The sequence below is a fragment of the Metschnikowia bicuspidata genome (genome assembly GCF_001664035.1).
Source record: "Metschnikowia bicuspidata var. bicuspidata NRRL YB-4993 chromosome Unknown METBIscaffold_2, whole genome shotgun sequence".
NCBI classification, from domain to species: Eukaryota; Fungi; Ascomycota; class Pichiomycetes; order Serinales; family Metschnikowiaceae; genus Metschnikowia; species Metschnikowia bicuspidata.
In genome coordinates, this window is record NW_017387732.1 from 561,909 (window position 1) to 584,750 (window position 22,842).

The 22,842-nt window shown below is 46.5% G+C and overlaps 6 protein-coding genes and 2 non-coding genes across 8 annotated transcripts; 5 read left to right on the top strand and 3 right to left on the bottom strand.

The window, feature by feature from the left end:
- Positions 1-911: 911 nt before the first annotated feature.
- Positions 912-2,247, bottom strand: METBIDRAFT_143747 (uncharacterized protein). The gene has a single exon (XM_018854502.1). It carries the CDS (start codon positions 2,113-2,115, stop codon positions 1,357-1,359), a length of 759 nt encoding a protein of 252 aa, XP_018712480.1. The 5' UTR covers positions 2,116-2,247; the 3' UTR covers positions 912-1,356.
- Positions 2,248-2,379: 132 nt separating this feature from the next.
- Positions 2,380-5,508, bottom strand: METBIDRAFT_40318 (DNA-dependent ATPase; the record flags this gene model as incomplete). Its single annotated transcript, XM_018857258.1, has 1 exon — positions 2,380-5,508. The coding sequence occupies one exon, from the start codon at positions 5,506-5,508 to the stop codon at positions 2,380-2,382; it is 3,129 nt and encodes a 1,042-aa protein (XP_018712481.1).
- A 2,898-nt stretch (positions 5,509-8,406) lies between these two features.
- ATS1 (Ats1p) lies at positions 8,407-10,126 on the top strand. The gene has a single exon (XM_018855747.1). The coding sequence runs from the start codon at positions 8,528-8,530 to the stop codon at positions 9,689-9,691; it is 1,164 nt and encodes a 387-aa protein (XP_018712482.1). The 5' UTR covers positions 8,407-8,527; the 3' UTR covers positions 9,692-10,126.
- A 402-nt stretch (positions 10,127-10,528) lies between these two features.
- Positions 10,529-11,161, top strand: METBIDRAFT_10891 (uncharacterized protein; the record flags this gene model as incomplete). The annotated part of the gene is made up of 1 exon (XM_018853874.1): positions 10,529-11,161. One exon carries the CDS (start codon positions 10,529-10,531, stop codon positions 11,159-11,161), a length of 633 nt encoding a protein of 210 aa, XP_018712483.1.
- Positions 11,162-11,431: 270 nt separating this feature from the next.
- METBIDRAFT_10892 (uncharacterized protein) lies at positions 11,432-12,229 on the bottom strand (the record flags this gene model as incomplete). Its single annotated transcript, XM_018853875.1, has 1 exon — positions 11,432-12,229. The coding sequence occupies one exon, from the start codon at positions 12,227-12,229 to the stop codon at positions 11,432-11,434; it is 798 nt and encodes a 265-aa protein (XP_018712484.1).
- A 4,308-nt stretch (positions 12,230-16,537) lies between these two features.
- Positions 16,538-16,623, top strand: METBIDRAFT_t92. The gene has a single exon. It is a non-coding gene; the product is annotated as a tRNA-Tyr (tRNA).
- Positions 16,624-18,747: 2,124 nt separating this feature from the next.
- Positions 18,748-18,833, top strand: METBIDRAFT_t93. The gene has a single exon. It is a non-coding gene; the product is annotated as a tRNA-Tyr (tRNA).
- A 275-nt stretch (positions 18,834-19,108) lies between these two features.
- Positions 19,109-19,603, top strand: METBIDRAFT_40092 (uncharacterized protein; the record flags this gene model as incomplete). The annotated part of the gene is made up of 1 exon (XM_018857229.1): positions 19,109-19,603. The coding sequence occupies one exon, from the start codon at positions 19,109-19,111 to the stop codon at positions 19,601-19,603; it is 495 nt and encodes a 164-aa protein (XP_018712485.1).
- Between the last annotated feature and the right edge of the window lie 3,239 nt (positions 19,604-22,842).

The window sequence follows — 22,842 nt, forward strand, 5'->3', positions numbered from 1 at the left end:
AGCCTTAGTGGATAGGCCTAGTCTATCTGTCGTATTCTCGATCTCTAAAAAGTGTTATCCTTCTTCAGGGATGTCTCAGCCTCACGCTCCTTTATAGTTCGGAACCCTTCTATACAGTAGGTGAGGGGTAACCCCGATCAGGAATGTTTAGACTCTTCGTCCTTCGTATTATACAGGATGCCCAGAATCTATAATCTGGCTCATGTCGTATCATAACAAATCTTATAAGAGCGAATTCAACATATTCAGTCTCTTGAAATTAAAAAGGGAAACCCTGGAGCCTTGTCGCGACAATAAAGTTCACAGTTAAGATATTCTGCTTGCAGAAATCAAATCTGAACCCCTTGAATTTACGTTCGGTATAAAATATGAATTGGTTCATCACCACGATATTAAAAAAAAGTTTAATTAATATACTGGAAGACGTGGGGAGTCGCAGAAGTGAGCTTTTTAAGTACGTTGTCATCGGAGGGTATCAGGCCGCCTTTCTATACAATACCGCAGATGCCATCCACCGAAAAGCCCCGGTAATTTTTTAGAAACTCAATCTCGGAATACCTTGCTATTTAGCTTGTGATAATCCCTACCTGAGACAATGAGCTTGTGGACTCGCTTTTTGGCAATTTTGTTTCTTTAAAAAAATAGAATTTTGAGAGCAATCATTCTTATAGTTCCCTGTATTCAAAAGAATACCAATACGTATATGCGAATCTTGACAGTTCTCAAACAAGTACTCAACAAGTATCGCTCCACATTTTAGTGGCTCAGTTTCTGAGAATAATGTCAATTTGACTGGCTTGATATGCAGTCAATTTGAGGTTATCTGGAATTTTTCAAGGGTAGATTCATTTATTGCACAAGGAAACAAAAGCTAGTTTCATACTCTTTTCAACTATAAAATAAAAACTGAAGTCAGTAACAAATAATACTTGGCATATTGCAAATGACACAATGCAGACAAATTCCTACAATATACTGGAAATGATCTCCAATAAACATAACGGATAAGAACTACACAGACTACCAGAGATAACAGGTTCTGTCTTCACCTTCACATACTCTCATATCACAGTCCCTTGATTACGGGCGCCTGAATTTAGTCCTCAATTCAACAATCCCACCAAGTGTGGTCCTGTTCATTTACATGCGTGCAGTCACAGTAGAATTTGGAGACTCGCTCTCCAGTAACAGAAACATCACAATCCATTATTGAAAACACCATCATCGCCCTGCGATACTCAAGGGCACGGGGACCCATGCGAAAAAAAATGAGACGAGTGTCACCGATGTGAGTATTTTGATGTCACATTGAAAGTCTTACGCATTTATTTACAAGTTTAGCAAGTGCGGGGCGTCTCACAAAGATGGAGGGAGCGTACTGCTGTCCTCTCTTGACTGCGGCACTATCTTGGCTGCCTCAAACTTGGCAAACGACTCATCGGCCTCTTCAACCTCCTCTTCAACTTGTTTCACCTCTTCCACTTCTTCGATGTAGTGCTTCAACATACTTTCAATTCCGTTTTTAAGTGTAACCGAAGAAGAGTCGCAAGTTCTACAGGCACCCTTTAACCGCAAAAATACTGTACCTGTTTCCTCAACAAAATTCACAAACTCAATATCACCACCATCATCCTGAATAGCGGGCCTAATTCTCGTGAAGATGAGTTCTTTGATCATGGAAATCACCTCGTCGTCCTCTTCGTCAAATCCGATATCCTTAGAAAGCTCAGATCCATCCAAAATAGGAGTACCGTTGGTGAGGCCTTCTGTCAAAATGGAAAATATTTCAGGCTTTAGAAGTGCCCACTCAAAACTTTCATCCACCTTCTCAATGGTGATGAAGTTGGGCCCCAACATGATAGACTTCACACCATCCACTGAGAAGAGCTTCATTGCTAAAGGGCTGCATGCTGCTTCTCTCCCACTCAAAAACTCCATGGTTTCACTCTCTCCCAAAATCTTCATGGAGGGCAAGAATTTTAACGCGTTCTCATTTGGTGTGTCAGCAGTTTGGATGAAGAGATTCCTGCTCCATGAGAGGGGTAATGACACTCTTGGAGATACACGAGGTAGAACTGCTTTCAACAGTGTGTTGAGTAGTGATCTGGAAAACATGTTGTGGGAAAATGTGCAAGTTGAAGAAGAAACACCGATGTGATTAGATGATCTGGCTCTATCATGCCTCAACTGTCGCGCTTGCCTTCACACCCGTGCACCTTCACTACGACCAGAGCCAATGGCCTGCGATCGCGCGTTTCTTTTCCAGGCTTTGCACCCAATGCAATTCTTTCTATTTCTAATAGATTAAATAAATCTTGAATCTGACTTTGGATGATTTCTTCAGAGTTTCAAGGAATCCTTTTTTGAAAAATCTTGAAGCTACTTGTCAAACAAAAGCTTCTCGAACATAGAAGCGGCCTTTTCCTCGAATTTGGTATCGTTCGGCTCATTGCTGATCGTATGGTCGAGCTGCAATTTGTTTTCGGCAAGCATCAAGATGTTTTCGTCTATTGTGTTCTCGGAGATGAGTTTCGTCACCAACACTTGTTGTGTTTGACCAACTCTGTGTGCTCTATCCTCGGCCTGCTTGTCGTCGTGTGGATTGAAAGATTGGTCGAAGATCACAACGTTGTTTGCTGCCACCAAATTGATTCCGAATCCGCCTGCCTTTGTTGAAAGTAAAAACACAGGAATAGACTCGTCTTCGTAAAAGCGGTCAATGATGTCCTGTCTCGTATCGACAGTTGTCTGTCCGTCCAATCTAACGAACGTGATATTGGCAAAACTCAAGATTTTTTCGAGCACATCGAGCATCTGCGTGAAAAGCGAGAATACTAAAACCTTCTCTTTGCGCCCGATGACGGAGCGAATGATTTCCAACAACTTGGTCACCTTCCCGCTATCAAGCCATTTCAGCTCCTCCAACACAAACGAGCCTAGTGACTTGGGAAACTTCTCACACAAACTATTCAACTCATAGTCGCTCATGACCAGCATATCTTCCACAATGTACTCCCGATTGGCATCGACATATTGGGGCTCACCCATGATCCTCTTGCTCATTTCGTGTAATTTCTCGTCTGTGTAGATTCGGCGGAACAAGAGCGGGTGCATGGAAGCTTTCCTCAAGGACATCATCACGTTTGACGACGACTGCACAGGCGCCGCCTTGGCTTCCTCTGCCGCCTTGCCAGTCAATGTTTTCCTTCTCTCCCTCTCCAACTTAGTCTGCTTACCCTGTCTGATATATTCATCGTAAATGTCTCTCTGTGTGGGTGTCATGTCACATTTGGCCACCTGGTGACTCTTCTCGGGGAGATACTTGAGCACCTGTGCCTTTTTTCTTCTCAAGACAAACGGCGTCATCATGGTCTTGGCCTTGTTGATAGCCTGCTGGGACAAGAGCGGATTGTAGTCCTTGGAACTGTTGAGCATGGCAGTCTTGTTGAAGAGTCCCTGCAAGTCCTCGCGCTTCTCGACAAATAGCCCAGGAAGCATAAACGCCAAGAGGGAGACCAACTCCTTCAAGTTGTTTTGGAGCGGCGTTCCCGTCAACAACAAGCGAAAGCCCGCCTTGAGCCTCATGAGCTTGTTGTATCTCTCGCTGTTGGAATTCTTCAACATGTGGCCTTCATCGTAGACGATCATATCGAAGTTCTGGCTGCGCAAGAACTTGAAGTCCGAGGCACCGCCCGTGGCCAAGTTGTAGGTGGTGACAAGCACGTCGAACTCGGTGTCGACCAACTCGTAACGCAAGTCTTCCCGCTCGGCTTGCAGGCCGTAGTACGCCTGCACGACCATTTCTGGGCAGAACTTCTGGAACTCACGCAACCAGTTCTCGAGCGTGGATGACGGCACCACGACCAAGTGCGGGCGCGGCTTGTCGGTGGTGGACTTGAGGTACGCCATGAATGAGATGACCTGGCAGGTTTTGCCAAGCCCCATCTCGTCTGCGAGAATGCACGAGAGCTTGTTGTGGTAGAGCAAGTGTAACCAGTTGATTCCCACTTGCTGGTACGTCTTCAACTCGATGTCCGGCGCAAGAAGCGTGGGCTTGTGCTTCACATAGGGGAGGCCGCGCTTGGTGGTGGCGGACAAGTCGTCGTCTTCGTCGTCGTGGTCGTGGCTGTGGTCGTGGTCGGCGGTGGCGAGAGTGTCGCCGTTCGCAGAGCCCTCGGCCGTGCAGCCGAAATTGACGTCGACCATGTCCAACTCGCCCTCGCCTGTCACCTTCACGCCCCAGCGGGCCATCTGGCGGGAGATCAACTTGCCGTACTCGGAGCACTGCTTCACCAACGAGTCCACGGCGCGGTAGCCTTTCAAGCTGAACTCGGTGCGCTCGACGATCTTCAAGCCGAGCGGCTTGCGCTGATACTTGCGCTTGGACTCCGGGCCGGGCGTGTCCTCCTCGAACTTGTCCTCGGACACCTCGTAGATGGAGCGGAACGGGCGCTTCGCCACGATGGACTCCGCGGTCTGCGGCGGCACGTTGCAGATCTCCGCGAGGTCGTCCACGGGCGCCTGGTTGAGGAACTCGAGGATCTGCGCGTCGATGGACGTGAGCCCCGCGGCGTAGTGGTCCATGTCCTCCTCGGACATGTCGTCGCTGAACACCTCCTCCTCGAGGTCCGCGTCGCTGTCCACGCGGATGGCCTGGCCCTTCTTGCGGTTGGCCCGGATCTTCTCCTCGAGCGCGTCCAACTCGTCCACGGCCACGGCGTCGCCCGCGCGCAGCTGCTTGAGCTTGGGGACCTCGTCGTCGCGGCACGCGAACTTCTGCGCGAGTCTCGCGGCGGGCAGGAGCAGCGCCGAGCCGGCGCCCGGCTCCGAGATCACGAGCGGCGCCACGCGGTCGGCCCGCATGAGCCGGCGCCGCTTGGGGTCCTCGCAGGCGGCGGAGCGCAGGAGCAAGTGGTCGATTTTGGGCTGCTGCCGTGCGCGGTACTTCTCCAAGATCGACACCTTGGGCTTCAGGAGGTGCACCTTGGTGTCGGGCGCCACGGCGGCAGGCTCGGCGGCGGGGGCGCTGCGCTTCTGGCGCGCCTTGCCGGGCGCCTTGACGGGCGACGCGTCCTCGTCAGAGAGCCCGCCGGCGGGGCCACGGGGCGTCTGGCTATGTGCGCCCGGGTTATGTGCGCCCGGGTTATGTGCGCCCGGGTTATGTGCTCCCTGGTTATGTGTGCCGGCCTCCGAACGGCGGTCGTCCCGGGCCAGCTGCGCCTGTTGGGCGGCGTCGTACTGCAACAAGCGCTCGTTCAACGGAATGTTCTCGGCTAGCCACTGGCTGATGTCCCGGAGATTGCCCTTGCCCTTGACCATGGCCTTGAAGAGCTCTGGCTCCGAGAGGTAGTAGAAGCGCCGGCGCACAACGGGCCAGAACTTGTGCGCATGAAAGCGCCGGCGCATTTCCTCGCGGTGCTGGGTGTCTCTGGTGCCTTTGGTGCCGATGTCTATGTCAGACCTGGCGTCTTTTGCAGACCTGGCGTCTTTTTCATTTCTGGCGTCCATTTTGATTCTGGCGTCTTTTTCATTTCTGGCGTCCATTTTGATTCTGGCGTCTCTGGGCGCCGGGCCAAGGCCGGATATGGGCGACGAGCTGGGCACCTGCAAAGTGGCGGGGCGGGAGCCGTGTTTGTGCGGCGTGGCGGGATCCATGGCTGCAACAGGAAAGCGGGGATGGCAGATGCTTCGTGCTGGTAAGCGAGGTTTTTTGCAGGGGGCGTTTGCGTGTTTCCGGGGCTGTTTGTGCTGCGGGGTGGTGGATGCCTGGCGCCTGGGTGCCGTTTTCTTGGGGTGCTGGCCGTGCTCAGATGGCAGGCCCTAAAATTTGAGCGAGCGCGTCTGGGCGACGATGGGCGCGATGCATGGGCCCACGAACCGGGCGAAACTCGAGCCGCGGCTTGGGCATGGGTCGCGGCTCTGGGGCGTTTTTATGGTTGTGCTTTGGCTTTTTTTTTGGTCGTTTGGGTTTTTTTTTTGCTTTTTGCTTGGGTTTTGGTTTTGGTGCTGTTTCGGGTTTGTTTCGGTGTTGCTGGGGGCTTTCTTGGGATTTTGGCTTGGTAATGGCTTGGGGTGGTTGCTTGGGCGTTTGGATGGTCGCTCGGTATGGCCCTGTTTTCTGGGGCCGCATCTGGCTGTAATGCTACCCAGGTCCAGGGCCATCGCTGGGGCCGCGTCGGTAGGCCAGACGCGCCGCGCGGGAGGCTACATGGACATGTCTCAGTAACAAGATTTCTTAAAGGGTGTGTTGAATATTTTGTTTTTCTTTGTTTTTTGGTTTTGTTTTTGTTTTTGTTTTTGTTTTTTGGTTTTGGTTTTGTTTTTTGGTTTTGTTTTTGTTTTTTGGTTTTGGTTTTGTTTTTTGGTTTTGGTTTTGTTTTTTGGTTTTTGGGGCTTTATTTCAGTTGTTCGTGTTGTTCAGGAGAACAGAGAGCCGGGCCCGGTGCTGAAATTAGCAGCCGCGCGACCACGGGCTCATTCTAGCGGGCGAAGCGCCCAAATTCTTCTTTCTGTCAGTGGCGGCTTTGTGCTTATCGCCACGTTCTGAAGATCCTAGACATAGTCAGTGTCAGTGTAGGATTGCTTCGAGAAATAAAACACTTTTGTTTTTCGTTCATGAGATTGTTGTGGCTCCAACCTGAATTGTAGTGAGTGATGTCTGAAGAACAATTGCTTGCAAGGCAGTGTTTTCATTTCTTCGGCGCACGTGTGATTGAGAATGGTTTTCCTCGACAATCTTCAGTTGTTCATGTTCTCGATAACCTTCCAGACTAGTAAGCCACTACTCCCTCGAGTTTGTTGTCTTCGCCGACTTGATGAAGTACCGTACCAACATGATAAGGTTTTCCCTCGGTTGGGTACGATAAGCGACTAATTAGCAGCTCTTGTGTTTTGTTCTCCGCCCTGCCGCATACATGTCTTCACGACAACGTCATGAATGGACGCTGTATTTAAAAGAAATTCCGTCCTACGAGTGTGTTTTGAGTTGGAAACGCCTGTAGTCGGCCGGAATTCGTATGTTTGTCGTTAGCTGGAGGCGGTGAGACTCTCACAGTAAGAATAATGTGAACTGCACGAGCCGGTCCTGGTGTACGGAACCAGTGGTGATCAGACTGCTTCGACATTAGTGTCTCTCCCATTAGCTTCCGGATTCACGGCTCTAGGTCTTGTTCGGCAGAGCCCGTTTCTGAGATATCCAAAAAAGTAATGCCCTGCTGGCCAAGTATGCACTAATGTGATGCATCTGAAACGTGGGTGTTTCGATCTACTTTCCCATTGCGAAGTTCTGCTTTTTTACTGGCTTTGACCGAAGTATGGGCCATTGAACAAAATTGTATAGTCCAAAAAAAGGCTCTTAGCCTCGTGGCCGTATCAAGTATACTTCGCTTACATAGTATTCTTTCATGGCCAGCTTTCATTCTTTCTGCGACCTTCTACTGCTCTTTCTAGAACCCAATTGCATATGGCAACGAAGCTGGCAACTGATTCTATTGAGTCGGTGTCTTGGGGTAGGTCGTAAACACCATGGTGATCAACCGTTTTAGGCTCTCCGTTTCTGCGATCAGCCTACGATGAAGCCAAGCTGGAACTCTCGCCGCCAGTTCTTGAACGTTCCACATTTGTCATGGAAACCGGCCAGAGATGCTGAGGCGTCTCCAGTATCTAAGTAGCTTATGTCATGAGACTCAAAAGTTTTTGCGGAAATGTGATTTTAAACTAAAGTGCTGGAGAGGGATCTTATCGCGTCAGCCATTCTGCTCGGTAGAGAGCTTTTCGGAAGCAATTCCAGCTCATCTTCCAGCCTCTGAAGATACATGGGCCTAGCTTTACGAAACATGATTTTCTTTTTCAAGGCCTTTTTTCAAAGCAAGCTCTGTGTTGGTTCTTGTGTGCTTTTAAATCATATCAATGAGTTCCCAGCAATGCTCATACAGCTCGTCAAGTGACTGGGTGAGGCACACTTCACTTACGACAGTATGACAATTCCCGAATGACGACGTACATAGGAATTTGGCATAAGCCAGTCTTTTCGCTCCACAGGAAACTCCTAAAAGTGAAGAATCGCTTTTTATATCTTGCTTATTGAAAGACTAATGAATGAGGCAACAAATGAGATGCGTCCGACTGTTTTCGCATTTTATGCTTTGGATTTGATAAATTGAGAAATATTATAACGGCAAACAAAAATACACCACGATCATTAGAACAGACCGGAGAGGCCGCAACAAAGCACCACGCTTCAATAACTCGCTAACTCGCAGCCACTAAAAGAGAAACTTATTGTGGTGCACTTATTGCACATCCCAGGCCATCTAATCACAACCCCAGCAGGCCAGTCGCGGTTGCGACTGCAAAATTAGACTAGGCATCCAGACCCAAGTCCAGAACAGACTCCCGTCTGGAGAACAAATGTGTATTCTAATAGGCCAAGAGCTCAGAAGAAAAGCAACATCCGTCCTGTCAGACCTCGGAGCCAGTCATGTGACATGTCTGGACGCCCGTTCTTTTCCTGCAGCTAGAGCCTCTCATGGCTGGGACTGGTAGCAACTTCATGTCTTTCCACATCCTAGCCTGCGGGTCGAACGGTCTGTACCAACTAGGCCTTGGAAATGATAAGGACCACGACTCTTTGCAGCACGTGCCTGGCCTCGAGCAAATGGGTCACGTGCAGCCGAGGCTCATGGCGTTCGGAGGCAACCATACGTTTGTTCTATATCCGGAAGGCCAGCTATTCGCGGCGGGCAGCAATGAATTTGGCCAATGTGGCGTGAATTCGCCGCTGGTATTGAAAGTGTTCACGAGGGTACCGGGACAGTGGAAACGCGTGGCGGCCGGGTGGGAGTTTTCGGTATTATGGTCGCATGACAATCAGCTCTACAGCTGTGGATCCGGTCCCAAGGGCGAGCTTGGGCTCGGCGAGGGCTGTGTTTTGGCACGCAGCCTCCAGAAAGTCCCGCTTCCCGAAAACAGCAAGGTGCACGACTTCAAGTGCTCGATAGGCCACACTGTGGTGGAGCTTAAAGACGGCTCGTATGTCGGCTGGGGTGCGGCAAGAAAAGGCCAGCTTGGCCCACAGCCACCCGTAGTGGCCGCCTCCGGCAAAAGCAAGCCGCGGCCTGCTGTATGGCTTCCAGAGCACTTACAGCTCGAGCATTCAGACAGCTTTTGTATGGGTAGAGACCGCACAATTACAGTGGGCCCCGGCATCAAAGTCCATGGAGCAGAAGCGCAGGAAATCGGCGTTCAGACACACACAGTCAAAGCTATGTGGTCGTCTCTCCATTATTTGGAGGACGGCAGGGGAGCAGAAAACAGAGACGTCGGTTCAGAAAGTGGAGGCGTTCGGAAACAAGACAGTGGTCGAGATGGAGACACTGGACTTCTGGAAGGAAACAGCGGCATTCCGGGAGTCTCTATCCGTTCCGTGGGCAACGACCTGCATGGCCAGTGCTTTAGGTACGAAGCGCCATGTCCCATAGTGGCATTTGAGGTGGGCAGTGAGCATGGCTTGGTCCTTCTATCTGATAACTCTGTGCATGCGTGGGGATGGGGCGAGCACGGCAATTGCGGGGCTATGAAAGACGACGATGTGGTTTTCAACTACCTCAACCAAATCTATGATGGCAAGGACCAGGTGGTGATGATGGCAGGAGGCCTAGCCACGACATGGTTAGTGGTGAGAAGGGCATAAGACGCGTCAGGCGCATTCGAATTGGCTTTTCTGGGGCTGAGACATTTGTGAGCCCCAGGGAACTATCGGAGAGATCTTTTGGGTGGGGACAATTCATGCCAAGTCTTTGGTAATAATACTAGATACTCACGTCAGGACAACCCCAGGCCAAACGACCGAAGAGATGACTCTTGATGAGAGACTGCTATTGTGTTTAATTAGAGTGTTCAACACGGCAATAACTCGAGGAACACCAGGTTGAGAGAGAGTCTACGAGAAGGAATGTAACGATGCTTCTTCACCATATTCATCTATGCAAAATTTGCTCAAAGATGGAGAATATGTCCAGCGTAGTCAATTTAGGACGGTAGTATCAAGAACTGTCAATGGCCGAAGCTGCAACAGCCCTTTTCTTAAGTAATCATCCAGCTACAAATTCGAACGGTGCCGCATATTGCACGTGTCTTGTGGCCAAAACTCAAGCCCTTGCGCTAAGGTCACGAGACCATCACAGTAGAAATTCCAAACACGGTAGCCGTCCAAGGCTGTTGCTGTTCTGGTTGTGCAATAGTGACGGCAACACTCGAATTCGATAAAGAGAGTAGTAGAAGTGAAGAGCCGGCGGAAAAAATAATCGAGAATATTCTCGGTCCATCTGGGCGTGTATGCAGCACCTCGCGCCATATCTACTTAGGGCAAACGAGCGCTCTCCGTATTACCTCTCCTACCGCTAGCTAAGCATCGAGATAATACTGGGAAACCAAAAGAAACCACCTTTCCAACCCAATTGCACGCTGCTCTCGGGATAGATTTTTATACTTTAAAAAGAGAACCTTGTACTTGCAAAAGCTCACCCCAATGTTCGGCGCGGTTTGTTCAGGCAGACCCATGCAATTAGCGCAGCAGGTGGAGCCTACCAAGTATGTATTTAGCATTCCTAACGCAGGCAACATTAGTCACGTGGCAGTCTTCATGCTCCCACAGACCGAGTTCGTGGATCTGAGCTTCACAGCACTCGTGTACTTCCAGCTTCCAGCGCTGCCGGAGTTTAAGCTACTAGGAGGCTTGAATCCCAACAAGCCGTCGTCGATTTTCCGGCTCAAAAATGCCGGCGCAGGCCTGCGGTCCTCCTCCCACACTTTGGATGAAGACGACATGATGAATGACGCGGAAACGACTGTAGCAGGCGAGGAGACAGTCTTGAATATAGGCATATCCATAGAGCCGACAGTCGAGGCCGAGGTGTTATTGCAGCAGGAGAGAACCAGGCAAAAAACAATCACGCTTCCTCCGAGCCAGGCGCCAGCGGCCCCAAAGGCACCTCTGGACATTGCCGTGTTGGCCAACCAGATTGTGAAGCACGCATACAACTATTTGGGCGGGTTCATAGATGCAACGGGCAAAGTGCCCATGAAAGTGTTTGATAATTGGTGGGACAAGTTCCGGATGAAGTTGTCCAACAACCCCAACTTTTTAAGCGAGCTTGACTAAGAGGGCTGCGGCTGCTTGCAGAAGTACACAATACCTCATCCTACTCTACACGGTGCCAATTGGTACATGGAATTTCTGGCTCTACGCTGGGGCGGACTACGAGGCAGTCTGCATGCTGATGTGCATAGTCGAGAGTCATATTAGTATTATGGGATGTGCTTGCTATATGCAGCTTATCTGAATCGAGGACCGAGGCCCACCAGGGACCTAATCCTTGGCTCATATCCTTGCAGAAACCAGTTCGTTAGGGATTTATTCGCCACCAGTCTCTTATAAAAAGAGCACAGAGATTCCACACAAAGCTGCACCGATAAGCGCGGGGGCCTGGTGCCCACCCATTCCGGCAACAGATGAAGTGTCAGTGGACGAAGATTGAGCCGAGGAAGAGCCAGCCGACGATTGAGCCGAGGACGTGCCAGCAGAGGCAGAGCCAGCCGAGGAGGAGTCAGCAGCAGAAGAGTCAGCAGCAGAAGAGTCAGCAGCAGAAGAGTCAGCAGCAGAAGAGTCAGCAGCAGAAGAGTCAGCTCCGGAAGAGTCAGCCGCTGACTGGGTCATTGAAGCACCAGTAAAGGAAGAAATTCTGGATGGAGAGCTGGAAGTGCTGCTGGATGTGGAAGTCGTGGCAGTTGCCGTTGCAGGATTAATGGCCTCGGTGAAAATGCCGCTAAAAACATCGGTTAGAAAGCCAAAGTAGTCGTCGTCAAACGCAGTGAAAAGACCGTCAAACACAGTTTGGAGGTCGTCTTGCAACCCGGTATAGATGTCCTCTTCGTCAAACGCAGTGTAAGTGTCGTCGTCAACATAGTCTTCAGTCAACACAGCAATACGGGACAGCAAGTAGCTCTCCAATTCTGCGTCCACGGTTGGAAAAAGCCCGTCTTGCAGGCTTATCATTGAGAAAAGCGACCCAAAGTAGTTTTCTACAAGCAGGGCATAAGATGCTTCCCACTCGCTTAGAGCTGCTGCGTCGGTGGGGGAGATAGTCAGTAATTCGCTGTAGAGATCTTCGAGGTCATTGGCGGCGACAAGGGCTGGAACAGCCAAAAACGAAAAAGCGGCGAGACGCATTGTCAACAGAAAATAAAATTTAATGGGGGAGAAGGAAACTAAGGCTGAGGGCCGAGAGCTTATCTTTTTATATGTACTTACTAGTTCTTTTGCAGCTCATACGAAGCGCATGCATGCATGGTGTGACCGCATAGGGAGCCGAAGACTGCATTTCAAATGTTCCCTAATTTTCGTAATCTATATGTGACTTTTATAGAAGAGTTCTTATTGGCCTAAGATGGGAAGAGACGAGGGGAAATTAGCTCACGTTGGTTTGGGTCTGTGTTACCCCGCGAATGGCTTTGCCATATATGCTGAAAGCTTATTTTAATGGATGGGTTCGGACTCATTCGGAAAGGTGAAGGAAGTGAGAAGACTACTGAGCACCAACAGCACCGGAGAGCCAGCAGAAAGAAACAAAATCTTGCAGGCTGATTCTGCCTTCATTTTACGAAAATTCGCATTGCAAAATAGGAACAATCTCAGCCTGAGAGGATTCTGGAAGCCTACATCCAATGATATCACGACTGATAGACTGAGATAGTATGTTGCACGTGATTCTGCTTTATCGTAATTGTCTTGCATCCTCTGTATCTGATATCTATATGAGATTCGCCTGTGTCTGGTATCTCGGTGAGATCTGCGAACACGTGACGCCCATCCGTGCCAAGAGAAATGATCGGTCACTCACCTGAAGCAAAGTTTAAAGTGGTCAACAAAGTGGTCAGCATTTAGTGTTTTCATGGTTTTGCTGTCTTTCAAAAGTAACAGGATGAATAAAATCGAGTAAGCTCGGCTTTTGGATTGTCAAGAAATTAATATGTCCATACCCCGCCGCTGACGCTCTTATTATAGTCTGTAATCGTGGCATATCACTAAAAGGGTTTTATAAAACCCACGTGCATATTCGGCTTATTTAAATTTCGCTTGGGTTTTCAGAGTTTGAATAAACTGATTTGTATGAATTCATGTTCGTTACTAACAAGCAATTCAATTTTGCCATTATGATATCATCAGAATCTCAGATAGGAGGAAAACTCAGGCATCTGGTATTCTTATGGAGTGCGTAAAGTATTATTTTTCCCAACGGCCTCTTTGTTTTGCCTGCCCGAATTCAAGGGCCAGTAGAACCATCATGAGTCCATTTCTCTTAGAAAAAACCGATATACAATGAATTTATTTTCAAACTCGAGCATAATGCCCATATTTAATGATGCTTACATTATTCTTATGTCTTTTCCAGGTCGGTGGGTCATATACTTGTTATTGATCTGCTGTTCTGTTACTAGGTTTTTAAATACGGCAACCTTAGATTCAGAGTGTTGGCATTGTTTTGATCACCCGAGTCCCACAAGATTTTGTACAGGGCACACTAATTAATATTGTTAATCTTTGCCGAAGCCGGAACTTTGGGTATCCTTGTGACTCTTGGTCCTTGTAATTTCGAGGAGGATTTTGTCCTCGCTTGCCACGAGATTCAGCCGGAGAAATATGTCCCTATATTGTTATTAATCACTTTGGATGTGCCGTTAATTCGGATGCGCTACACCCCAAGCTCAAGAACGAGAGTCTGTTTATTTTTCTGACATAAAATTCGTGGATAGGTCACTAGAACAGTTCGAGCTGTGAAGCCATAGAAAAAAGTAGAACATGTACCCACATGTTCACACTGATAACCAAAAATCAGAAAGGTTTCTTTCCTTTTAAAGTCAGGAAGTACGCAACAACCGAGTCATATTCAAACAACAATATTAGGTCTGGAAGTTTCTGTAACAAAATTAGAAATGACTTTCAGTAAAGCAGATTCTGAGAATTGTGAAGGGACGCTTTCCATTCGAAGAAACTCGCATTGTGCCAAATATAGCATGGGGTATGAAACGCCATTTGGAACTGTCTTTGCGAGATTGACCGCATGCACTCCACCACAGGGAAATCAAATAATTCTGGGTGCATCGTTCAAGATCTGCGCGCGTAGGTATCAAATGTAGTGAGAATAATCATATTATATCTGGTCATACTTTCTTTGAACGAGGGTAAAGCCTCTCCAAGCCTTGCGAACACTATGCAAGGATCAGGGCAAGTCATCGCGATGGTCACTGGCTCGCGGCAGTGCGCAGCTGAATCAGAGACGGAATCATGCACATAACCTCTTACACGCTGTATATAAACATGATTGGTATGCAAATACTTCAGCCACCTTTGCATTCCAACGCTCAATGTTGCGCTATATATGTGGGCTGTTGCCTCGTACCGAGCCTTCGTACTACCCACGCTTTTCAGATAAATGGTACGTGTCAATTGAAGCAAAATAAAAACAAAGAAGCTGCCCGGAGGCCTTGTAATTAATAGCCAGTGCCTGCAAGATCATGTCCGATGTGCCCCGGTGAAGTGGCTGTTTTCTGACAGTAACATACTGCGATATTTGGTCATGTAGAGATACATACAGATATGAAGGGTACTGTTAGTATGGCCTTCGAAATCGAAGCGATCATTCTGCTCCAAATATTGGCCTAAGAGAATATGTAGACTCGTCAAATGTGCATATTACTCACGTATTTGCAAGCTCCATTTGAGACCCCCGGGATTTCCAACGCTTGTCTCATTTTTGAAATATCACTAACACAAACAGAATCATCATCACGGTCCACCAGGAGGAGGTCATTACGGCCCACCAGGAGGATATGGTCCACCAGGAGGAGGTCCTTATGGTCCCCCAGGAGGATACTACCAACAACAACCCCCTGTATATGCACAACAACAACCACATCATGGAGGCGGAGGTTGCTGCAGCAGCTGCTGTGGATGCTGTGCAGCTATATTGTGTTGCTGCTGCGCCGAAAACTGCTTGGAACTTTTATGTGCTTTCTAAGTATGCCAAAGCCACAGTTTGGTTTTCTTTAAGAAACATACTGGACCAGATTCAGGCGTTTCCTTCATTTGCCGGCATTGGAGCAGCAAGTAGCACCGATGATGTAAACTAGTCAGGATAGAGAATTTCTATCTGTTTGAATCCAATAGAAGAATGTGACGACACTTCTGTTGTCTGCCTATACTGATTCGCATATATGTAATAAAAACAATTTGTATAACAAACAGCCGTGTGCTGTTGTTCAATAAAAGCCATGTTCAGTGATTGTGATTATCTAGGATAATCATGTATTATTTTGACTGAATATTTCGCCTTAATTTGCAAGTTCCGATTGTGACTTGAACACTCTCAAAAATCTAGGATATGATGATCGCAAGACAAGAGCACGAGAGAGCAACAAGGAAAAGACTACAGATGCTCTGATTCGAAAGCCAGTATTCTGGATGTAATCTTTTTGAATGATGCACATCAGGTGAACTTCCTCACCAGGAGATGAAAACTTGAAGAATACCTATGATTTTTTTGCTAGATTCATCTGATTAAGGGAGCAAAACTACACAAATAATATAAGTTAGAAAAACATTCAAACAGCTCCCAAATACGAAACGAAAGCCCACCACAGCGGACTAAATGCTAGTTTTGAAGCTACTCAAGCCAAACGCATCTTCGAGAGGAAGTCCAAGAAGTCAATTTTTTGAACTCCCTCCACCAAAATGACACTTTGAAGGGCACTTGTCGAATGTATGGTTTTTCTAGAGCAGAGGTTGTAGCCTTTTATTGGACACGTTTTGAGAGAGTGAGCTGTAGTGTGACAAATTGGACAAAAGACAAGCAAAAACTGACAGAAATGTTGGATAAAAACGACGATGTCGCTGGGCCCACCACTGAAAGTCTTTGGGAAGCAACTGCCAGAGCTAAAATTAAGGCTGCCCGGTTAAAGGGACACGTGTTGGAGGTATGTGCCTTGTTCTTAATGAGCCGAGCGCTTGCAATAATATGCGATCGCCATGCATACCAAAAGACGTCTGAGCGAATACAGTTGGCCATACATCAGGGTATACTATCAAGACCATCCCACAACGTTTGACTCGCCCAAAAATTCATTACCCAAAATGACATCAACCGTTCAAACAGCTCTGAATGAATGGTGATACCAGCTTGTATCGATTAGCCCATGATTCTCTTACGATTACAGAAATTGTAAGATTTTTCTTCTTTGTGTTAGATTCATCTGATCAAAGAAACGAAACCATAAAATAAATAAAACCTTTGGACAGCTTCCAAAAGCGCGCCTAGTGTCAAAAAGTTTATCAACATTCTGTGCATCTTAGTTTTTGAGATTATTGTAGCCTTGGAGAAGCATATATTGGGCACATTTATTAGGAAAACAACTACCTAAGAAAATCAAGTAAATAAATATTAAGAATATATTTAACAAGAGCATTTTCTTCAACAAGAACCTCTCGGTGGCCAAGCTGGCTAAGGCGCGAGACTGTAACTGATAATTGTAATCTTGAGATCGGGTGTTCGACTCACCCCCGGGAGAGGCTTTCTTTTTTTGTCCAGTGCCCTTCTTTTGGGAAACGACATTCGATTTACATCAATGTATAGTCATCTTGGCTTTTTCAAAAGATACTTTTTTTTTAGTGTCTTTCAAATTTTATATATTGGATAAAACATCGTTGTGTACTTTGCATTGCTAGCCGTGATGGTGGACGCATGTGCCCTGATACATTGCTTTCGAAAGATTTTTTCTTGACTACTGACACCAAACGTTTGTATGAGAATATCATAAGCTTTCTCCCTTTTGGATTCGAGTTGAGAAAAGTGTTACAAGCGTTTATAGCTTCCAGATAAACAATAATGCAAAAACTCTTCGATTGTTCTATAAGATGTGATGATATGTGTATTTCGTGCACGAGTCAAGACAGAATAGGAGATTCATCTGTTTATTGCGTCTTTTTTTTGGGGCCTTAGTAGTCGGCTATTAGTTACTTGCCCGTCATCTTTTCTCTCATGATTGCATATGGCAGAGTATCCAGTGGACCTTGTAATATGGTGCTTCTTTCAAAGAATGTGGTCTCATGGGTTGTATTGACAGTTTTACTGAAAATTTGCGTTAATTGGGTCATTAATCAGCCCAGAGTGAATATGTGGTTCATACTATGCTCAGAGCTGCTTTAATGTTTTTATCATAGAGAATTTACGGCCATGGGTCAAGAGGAGTGTCACAGCCTATCTAAGTATAGTCAAAACAAACTTGAAAACGGTTTTGACAAACCAACCACACTCATCTTATTCATCGAAAAGCGGAACGATCACAGGCTCAATGTAGATCAGACTCAGAAATATTTCGTATCAGGATTTGAGTGAGAATCTTGCGATTTGAACCGTCATGCAAAAATTGACATGCACGAAAAAGACACACCTCCACGTTAAAGCTTTCAGCTACAGTGTCAGGTTTCATAGTTTATTTAAAAGTTTATGCAGACATGTACGTCCGTTTTTCTTGGGCAATTTTCGTTCAATATCCAAGATAAAATTTTAATGAAGATGGTTTCTGATTGCTCAAGAGCGAAAGGCACCATATCTCTATTTTTTTTTTAGATTCATCTGAATGGAGGAGCAAAACTATATAAATGATAAATATAGAGCAGCTCCCTAATATATGTTTATTTTGTGAGTTTCCCGAACTTTTTGTAGCTTAGTATTGAAAGAATGAACAAATTTCCAAGAGAAAAACTTTAGCCTTTCTCTGGCTTGAATCAATAACATGATTTGTAGCTCATATCGAGTCTAATTGGTGAATGTGATTTTTGCGTACCACCAGCACATGGTCCAATTCAAGTGTTCTCAGTGATGGGTGTAATCCTCAGTAGATGAGAAATTCTCGAGTCAAAAGTTTGTTATGCCATCTCACTACGGCATTTGTTCAAAGTACGCATGATAATCAACCTTTTAGATTTTTAGCTGAAACACCCAATGCACATGCGGCGGCCGGTACGAAACTGATTTTCAGGGAGGGTTTTCATGTAAAAAATTTCGCAGTGGCTGTGCACCAAATGTCTAGTTTTCATACCGACTTGGAGCCACTCAAACCGAAACTCTTGCGGATTATGTTATGCTATCTGGCCGAAGGAATTTTGCGATGTAGAACGCCATACGTCGTTTGCTATAGTAGCTTGCTCATGGAAAATTGTTCCGAGAAAATGGAGGGATATCCTAGCCATGGGAGGTGATTTTTTTTAAATCATCTTTAAAAACTCTCGCCAACAGGCATGAACACCGTAGATTTGCATTCCTGACTAGTGAATTTTCTGTAATGACTTAATAGGTGGAAAAAATAACTTTTAACACTTGGGCTGATGTTTCAGTAACAAAGAAACATGTTCTGATCATTCTGTGAATTAAACTTAATAAAAGAAACCACAATCTGAAATGTTGGTGATATGTGCTAACTAGCGGCCTAAATTCTTTTTAGTAAGCTTTTTTTTTGGGTAGATAAGGCTTCTCTGGGGTGGTTTTTGTGTTGCTAGCTTTTTAATTGCATTTTAATTGGCGAGCGAAGTTTGAATTCACCAATTTACTCTTCCTGTGGCATGAAAAGGAATTGAAATGGCTAAAAGCTATGTGAAACTTAGCTCATATTTTTCCCCTCCTCAACAAGAACCTCTCGGTGGCCAAGCTGGCTAAGGCGCGAGACTGTAACTGATAATTGTAATCTTGAGATCGGGTGTTCGACTCACCCCCGGCAGAGGTCTTTTTTTCCCTTGGTCTTTTTTTTTCAAAGCAATTCAATCCCGACTGAATCCAAAATTTCAATCAACCGGCACCTCTCTATCCGAAAAAAGACCCGGACCGGGTGTGTTTCTTTTTTGGCGACTTTTTTGCGTTCATGCACTTTCCGGGGTCAAAATAGTCTCGCTGCACCTGCGTACAAGGCGCACGGTGAATTTTCGCTCCATCTCATCTCTAGCATCCGAGGCAGGGCCCAAATTTCAGCACATTCACCAAATCTCACCCAGCACACAATGCCTTCCAGAAACAGTGTCAACAAGCCCCTGGGCAAGATAAACAGAGCCAGTCATGCCGGTGTGATTTCCAAAAAAAGAACGCTCAGGGCCAACACCGTCGGCCCCACCAGATCTTCGGCCGGAAGATATAATACTGCCACTGCCCCTAGGCCCACGGATCCCAAAGGGCTCACGGTATACATGGGCCCCGAAGTGTTGGGTTCTGGTGTAACCACACAGACTCTCCTGAAGAAAAAAGCGAAGAAGCTCGAGAGAAACAAGCGCTACATTGCGCAGAGAAACGAGCGTTTGAATGTGGACTTGGCTGCTAAGAACGAGGGCATGGACGTCGACATGGCGCCTGCCGAGAAGCGTGAAAAGAAGCAAAAGCCTCAGTCCAACTTGGACAAAGTGAAACAAGCTCTTTGGACCGCAGTGGAGGACCACAATTCCGGCGCCATGGCCTTGGAGTCTACCGGAGAGGGAACCACTCTTGGAGTGCAGGCCTTTTGAACGGCAAAGACCTTTGGGAGCTGAGGGGCTATGTGATATTGAGGGGATAGCCGAGCGTAGTGATTTGAAGGCGAATGGCTGGCACCTGTCGCTGCCGCTTATCTTGGAACATGTACATTAGATATTGAAATAAAGAGCTGATCTGAAGAGCAGTGCCGCAGGCACATGTCCGACTATATGGGGGAGTCTGTTTCAGGTGAAGTATGGGAGTTTATTCAAGATACCAGTGTAGCTTGGATCGCGTCAGTAGGATTCACCATCAAGGCACCAGGCAGGATGCAGTGTTCGTGAACTGCTTTGACCTAGACAGACATTTTCAGCCGGACACGAAGAGCAGATGCAGTGATGGAGAACCAGAGCATTATTTTGGAACAGAGTTGCAGTGTGACGGATGGAAGCTATGTTTCAGGCGTGGTTCGAAGACACCCAAAAAGATGCATATGTCATATGTTCATAGACTGATAGTGCAGGTCAGGTGGCGATCATGTTTAGACCTTTTCATGAATCAAGCGCGTCTTATCTGATATAGAACATTTGGAACTACTGACTAGGGACGAACACGGCTGAAGGGGGAACGAATTGGTCTGGGTCATTCCAGCAAGACTGAGGATTCAGTAGTCTCTGCAATCTAGTGACTTTAGTGCACATCTGGTTATATTTTGAAAAGCTATGCTTCGTGCTGGTGGTCCATAAGAATCGTGGGGAAGCCAGTAAAAGAGATTGAAAAGGACAAAGAAGACGTTCTCTTGTTGCCATCGACTGTACGCAGTGAGAAGTCTCATGCCTTGAGCTATGTAGATGGCTCACTTCGAATTGAGATCGGCCGCGGTTTCATTAACTTGTCTGCGGGTTTGGAGTTGAGCATCTTCGAGCAAGACTGCCTTACTTTGCTTCAGAACCCGATGGCTAAGCTTGGATTATGAGGACATTGCATTATCGTAGGCTAAGAAAATGTTTGTGATCACATTTCCTTCTCTATAACTAGAAATTTAATTTAAACAGGTAAACGTTTGATGCAATGCCTTTGGTGACGTACAATGGGAATATACTGTCGTGTGTCATCTTTCATAGTGAACCATTGGGGAGACTGGATACACCCATGTCTGTAAAAGAAAGAAGGTCTACTGGATCTACCGCTCGTTATTATAGCGAGCATATCCAGCACAGAAGATCGTCACCCTCTGATGAGTAAACTTTTTATCTGCGGAAGGAAGACGTGGTTTGAATCCGTATAAATTGGAATTTCCCAATACAAAGAAGTACATGCTTTTTTCAGAGCAGCACTTCCCTGATAAGGCGTTAGTTTCACCATGTCCGTTTTTTCTCTCCAGAACACTCTTTGTATGTAGATACAATTTTGCGTGGAGAATGCCGATGGATAAATCGCTGATGAGTAGATGGTCTAAGTAGTACAGATTGTCTAAGTAGTATATATTGTCTAAGTAGTATATATTGTCTAAGTAGTATAGATTGTCTAAGTAGTATAGATTGTCTAAGTAGTATAGATTGTCTAAGTAGTATAGATTGTCTAAGTAGTATAGATTGTCTAATTAGTGTAGACCGCCAATAATTGGGAAGGACGATCTTCCACTCCATCTTTACAGTAATTGACTCAGAGACAGCCCGTGAACAGTGAAAATCCCCTCCTGTCTTGCACCAACACCCATGCCAGGCAATCGTATGACCCTGCAAAGACCTGTTTCCATGCAGCCATCTACACGCCCTGGTTCATGCAATCGGGGGCACCAAACACAAACAAACGATATCATCATATAGTAGAGCCGTCCGTTAGTCATTAATATTAAAACAGGATAGCGGGTTTTGCCCGTATCAACCAAGAACGTAATAGACACAGTGTGCTGGTATTTTTAGTACTAGTACAGAACACAGTGAACACAGTAAGCTTCTATTTTTGTCAATACCGGTCATCACATGAAACATGAGCTAGTGATGATCGTAAAAGTATAGATCTTAGCGTTCGGGCCCTAGTATCAGTTTTTGCCGATGATCCCCGAAAGCACCTACTCCCTTTATTCACGTCTGTTGTGGGTGCCATCAGATATCATGTCGAAGCCCGAATGAAATGTCGTCCAACATCCACAACTTTTCCCATTTGATCCAACTAATTTAAATACCAGAATCGCCGCCCATATTATTTCAAACTTGTGATAATATAGGGTATGAACACGTATGTCTTCCCCGGGTCCCTCACAGTTATTATGCAACTCGACATAGATGTCGATCCGCGAATCGACAGCCTGATTTCGCAGCCATACTTTGTTAGGCCGCCGACTGCAAAAAGTTACTTTTCCTATATAAACAGGTGTTCGCTCCACTTTTTGCAAACTCTCGTCCATCACTCCCTTCTTCACGAACATACGCTCCATCATGATTGCACAAGTGATTTTTTGCTTCAGACTCATCAATTGCGTTTCGGAAATCGCCGCGCTCTGCCTCACAGGCTATTTTCTTGTCGTGCTCCTTATTGAACTCTCGGTCCAGGCAGAATCTGCCACCATGAATGCTGTTCAAATCGAAGAATACTACTCTGGCCCTTTTAGAGCTGAACCTGAGATTCAGACTCTTGGTGGGAACACTAATGCTGATTTAATATCTATTCAAATTGCTGCTGCCTCTGCTCCCATTCATCCCAGATATTCAAAGGCCACAGAAACAGACTGCTCTACTGCCTTCTCTCCATCAAGCGACGGTAGCTTTTTGGAATTTTCCGACGGGGAAACTGGTGCTTCTTCCGTTCTTTCTTTCATTTCAGACTCAAAGCTTGGCTCCTTGGTTGGTGATATCTTTATGAAGCCGGCCGTAGTTGTAGACTGCACTGAGACTGATGAGATCAAAAGAACGCAAGGAAACTTGTTCCCGGACAACAATTCTATTTTCAATGGGGAACTTGAGATATCTAAAGTGGAAGCCATTGTTCTGCTGCCTGCCGCTAACCCAGATATTGACATGGAGTCTGGGTGGAAAGTTCAGGGGAGAAAGCGCAGAAATTCTCGCAAAAGAACTAGCACAAAAGTGAAGACAGTTTCTGGGACTAAGGCAACTGTTTTCGAAGAGAAACTCGCCAGTGAACTAGAATCCGCTGTCCCTGGATCTCCTTTTTCTAATAATCTTTTTCTGGTTTTGGCTGACATCGATGAGAATGACTATCAGGAACCACGCCCAAGCAGACGATACAAGAAAGTTCCTGGAAAGCTCGAGCTCTCTTCTCTTGGAAACGT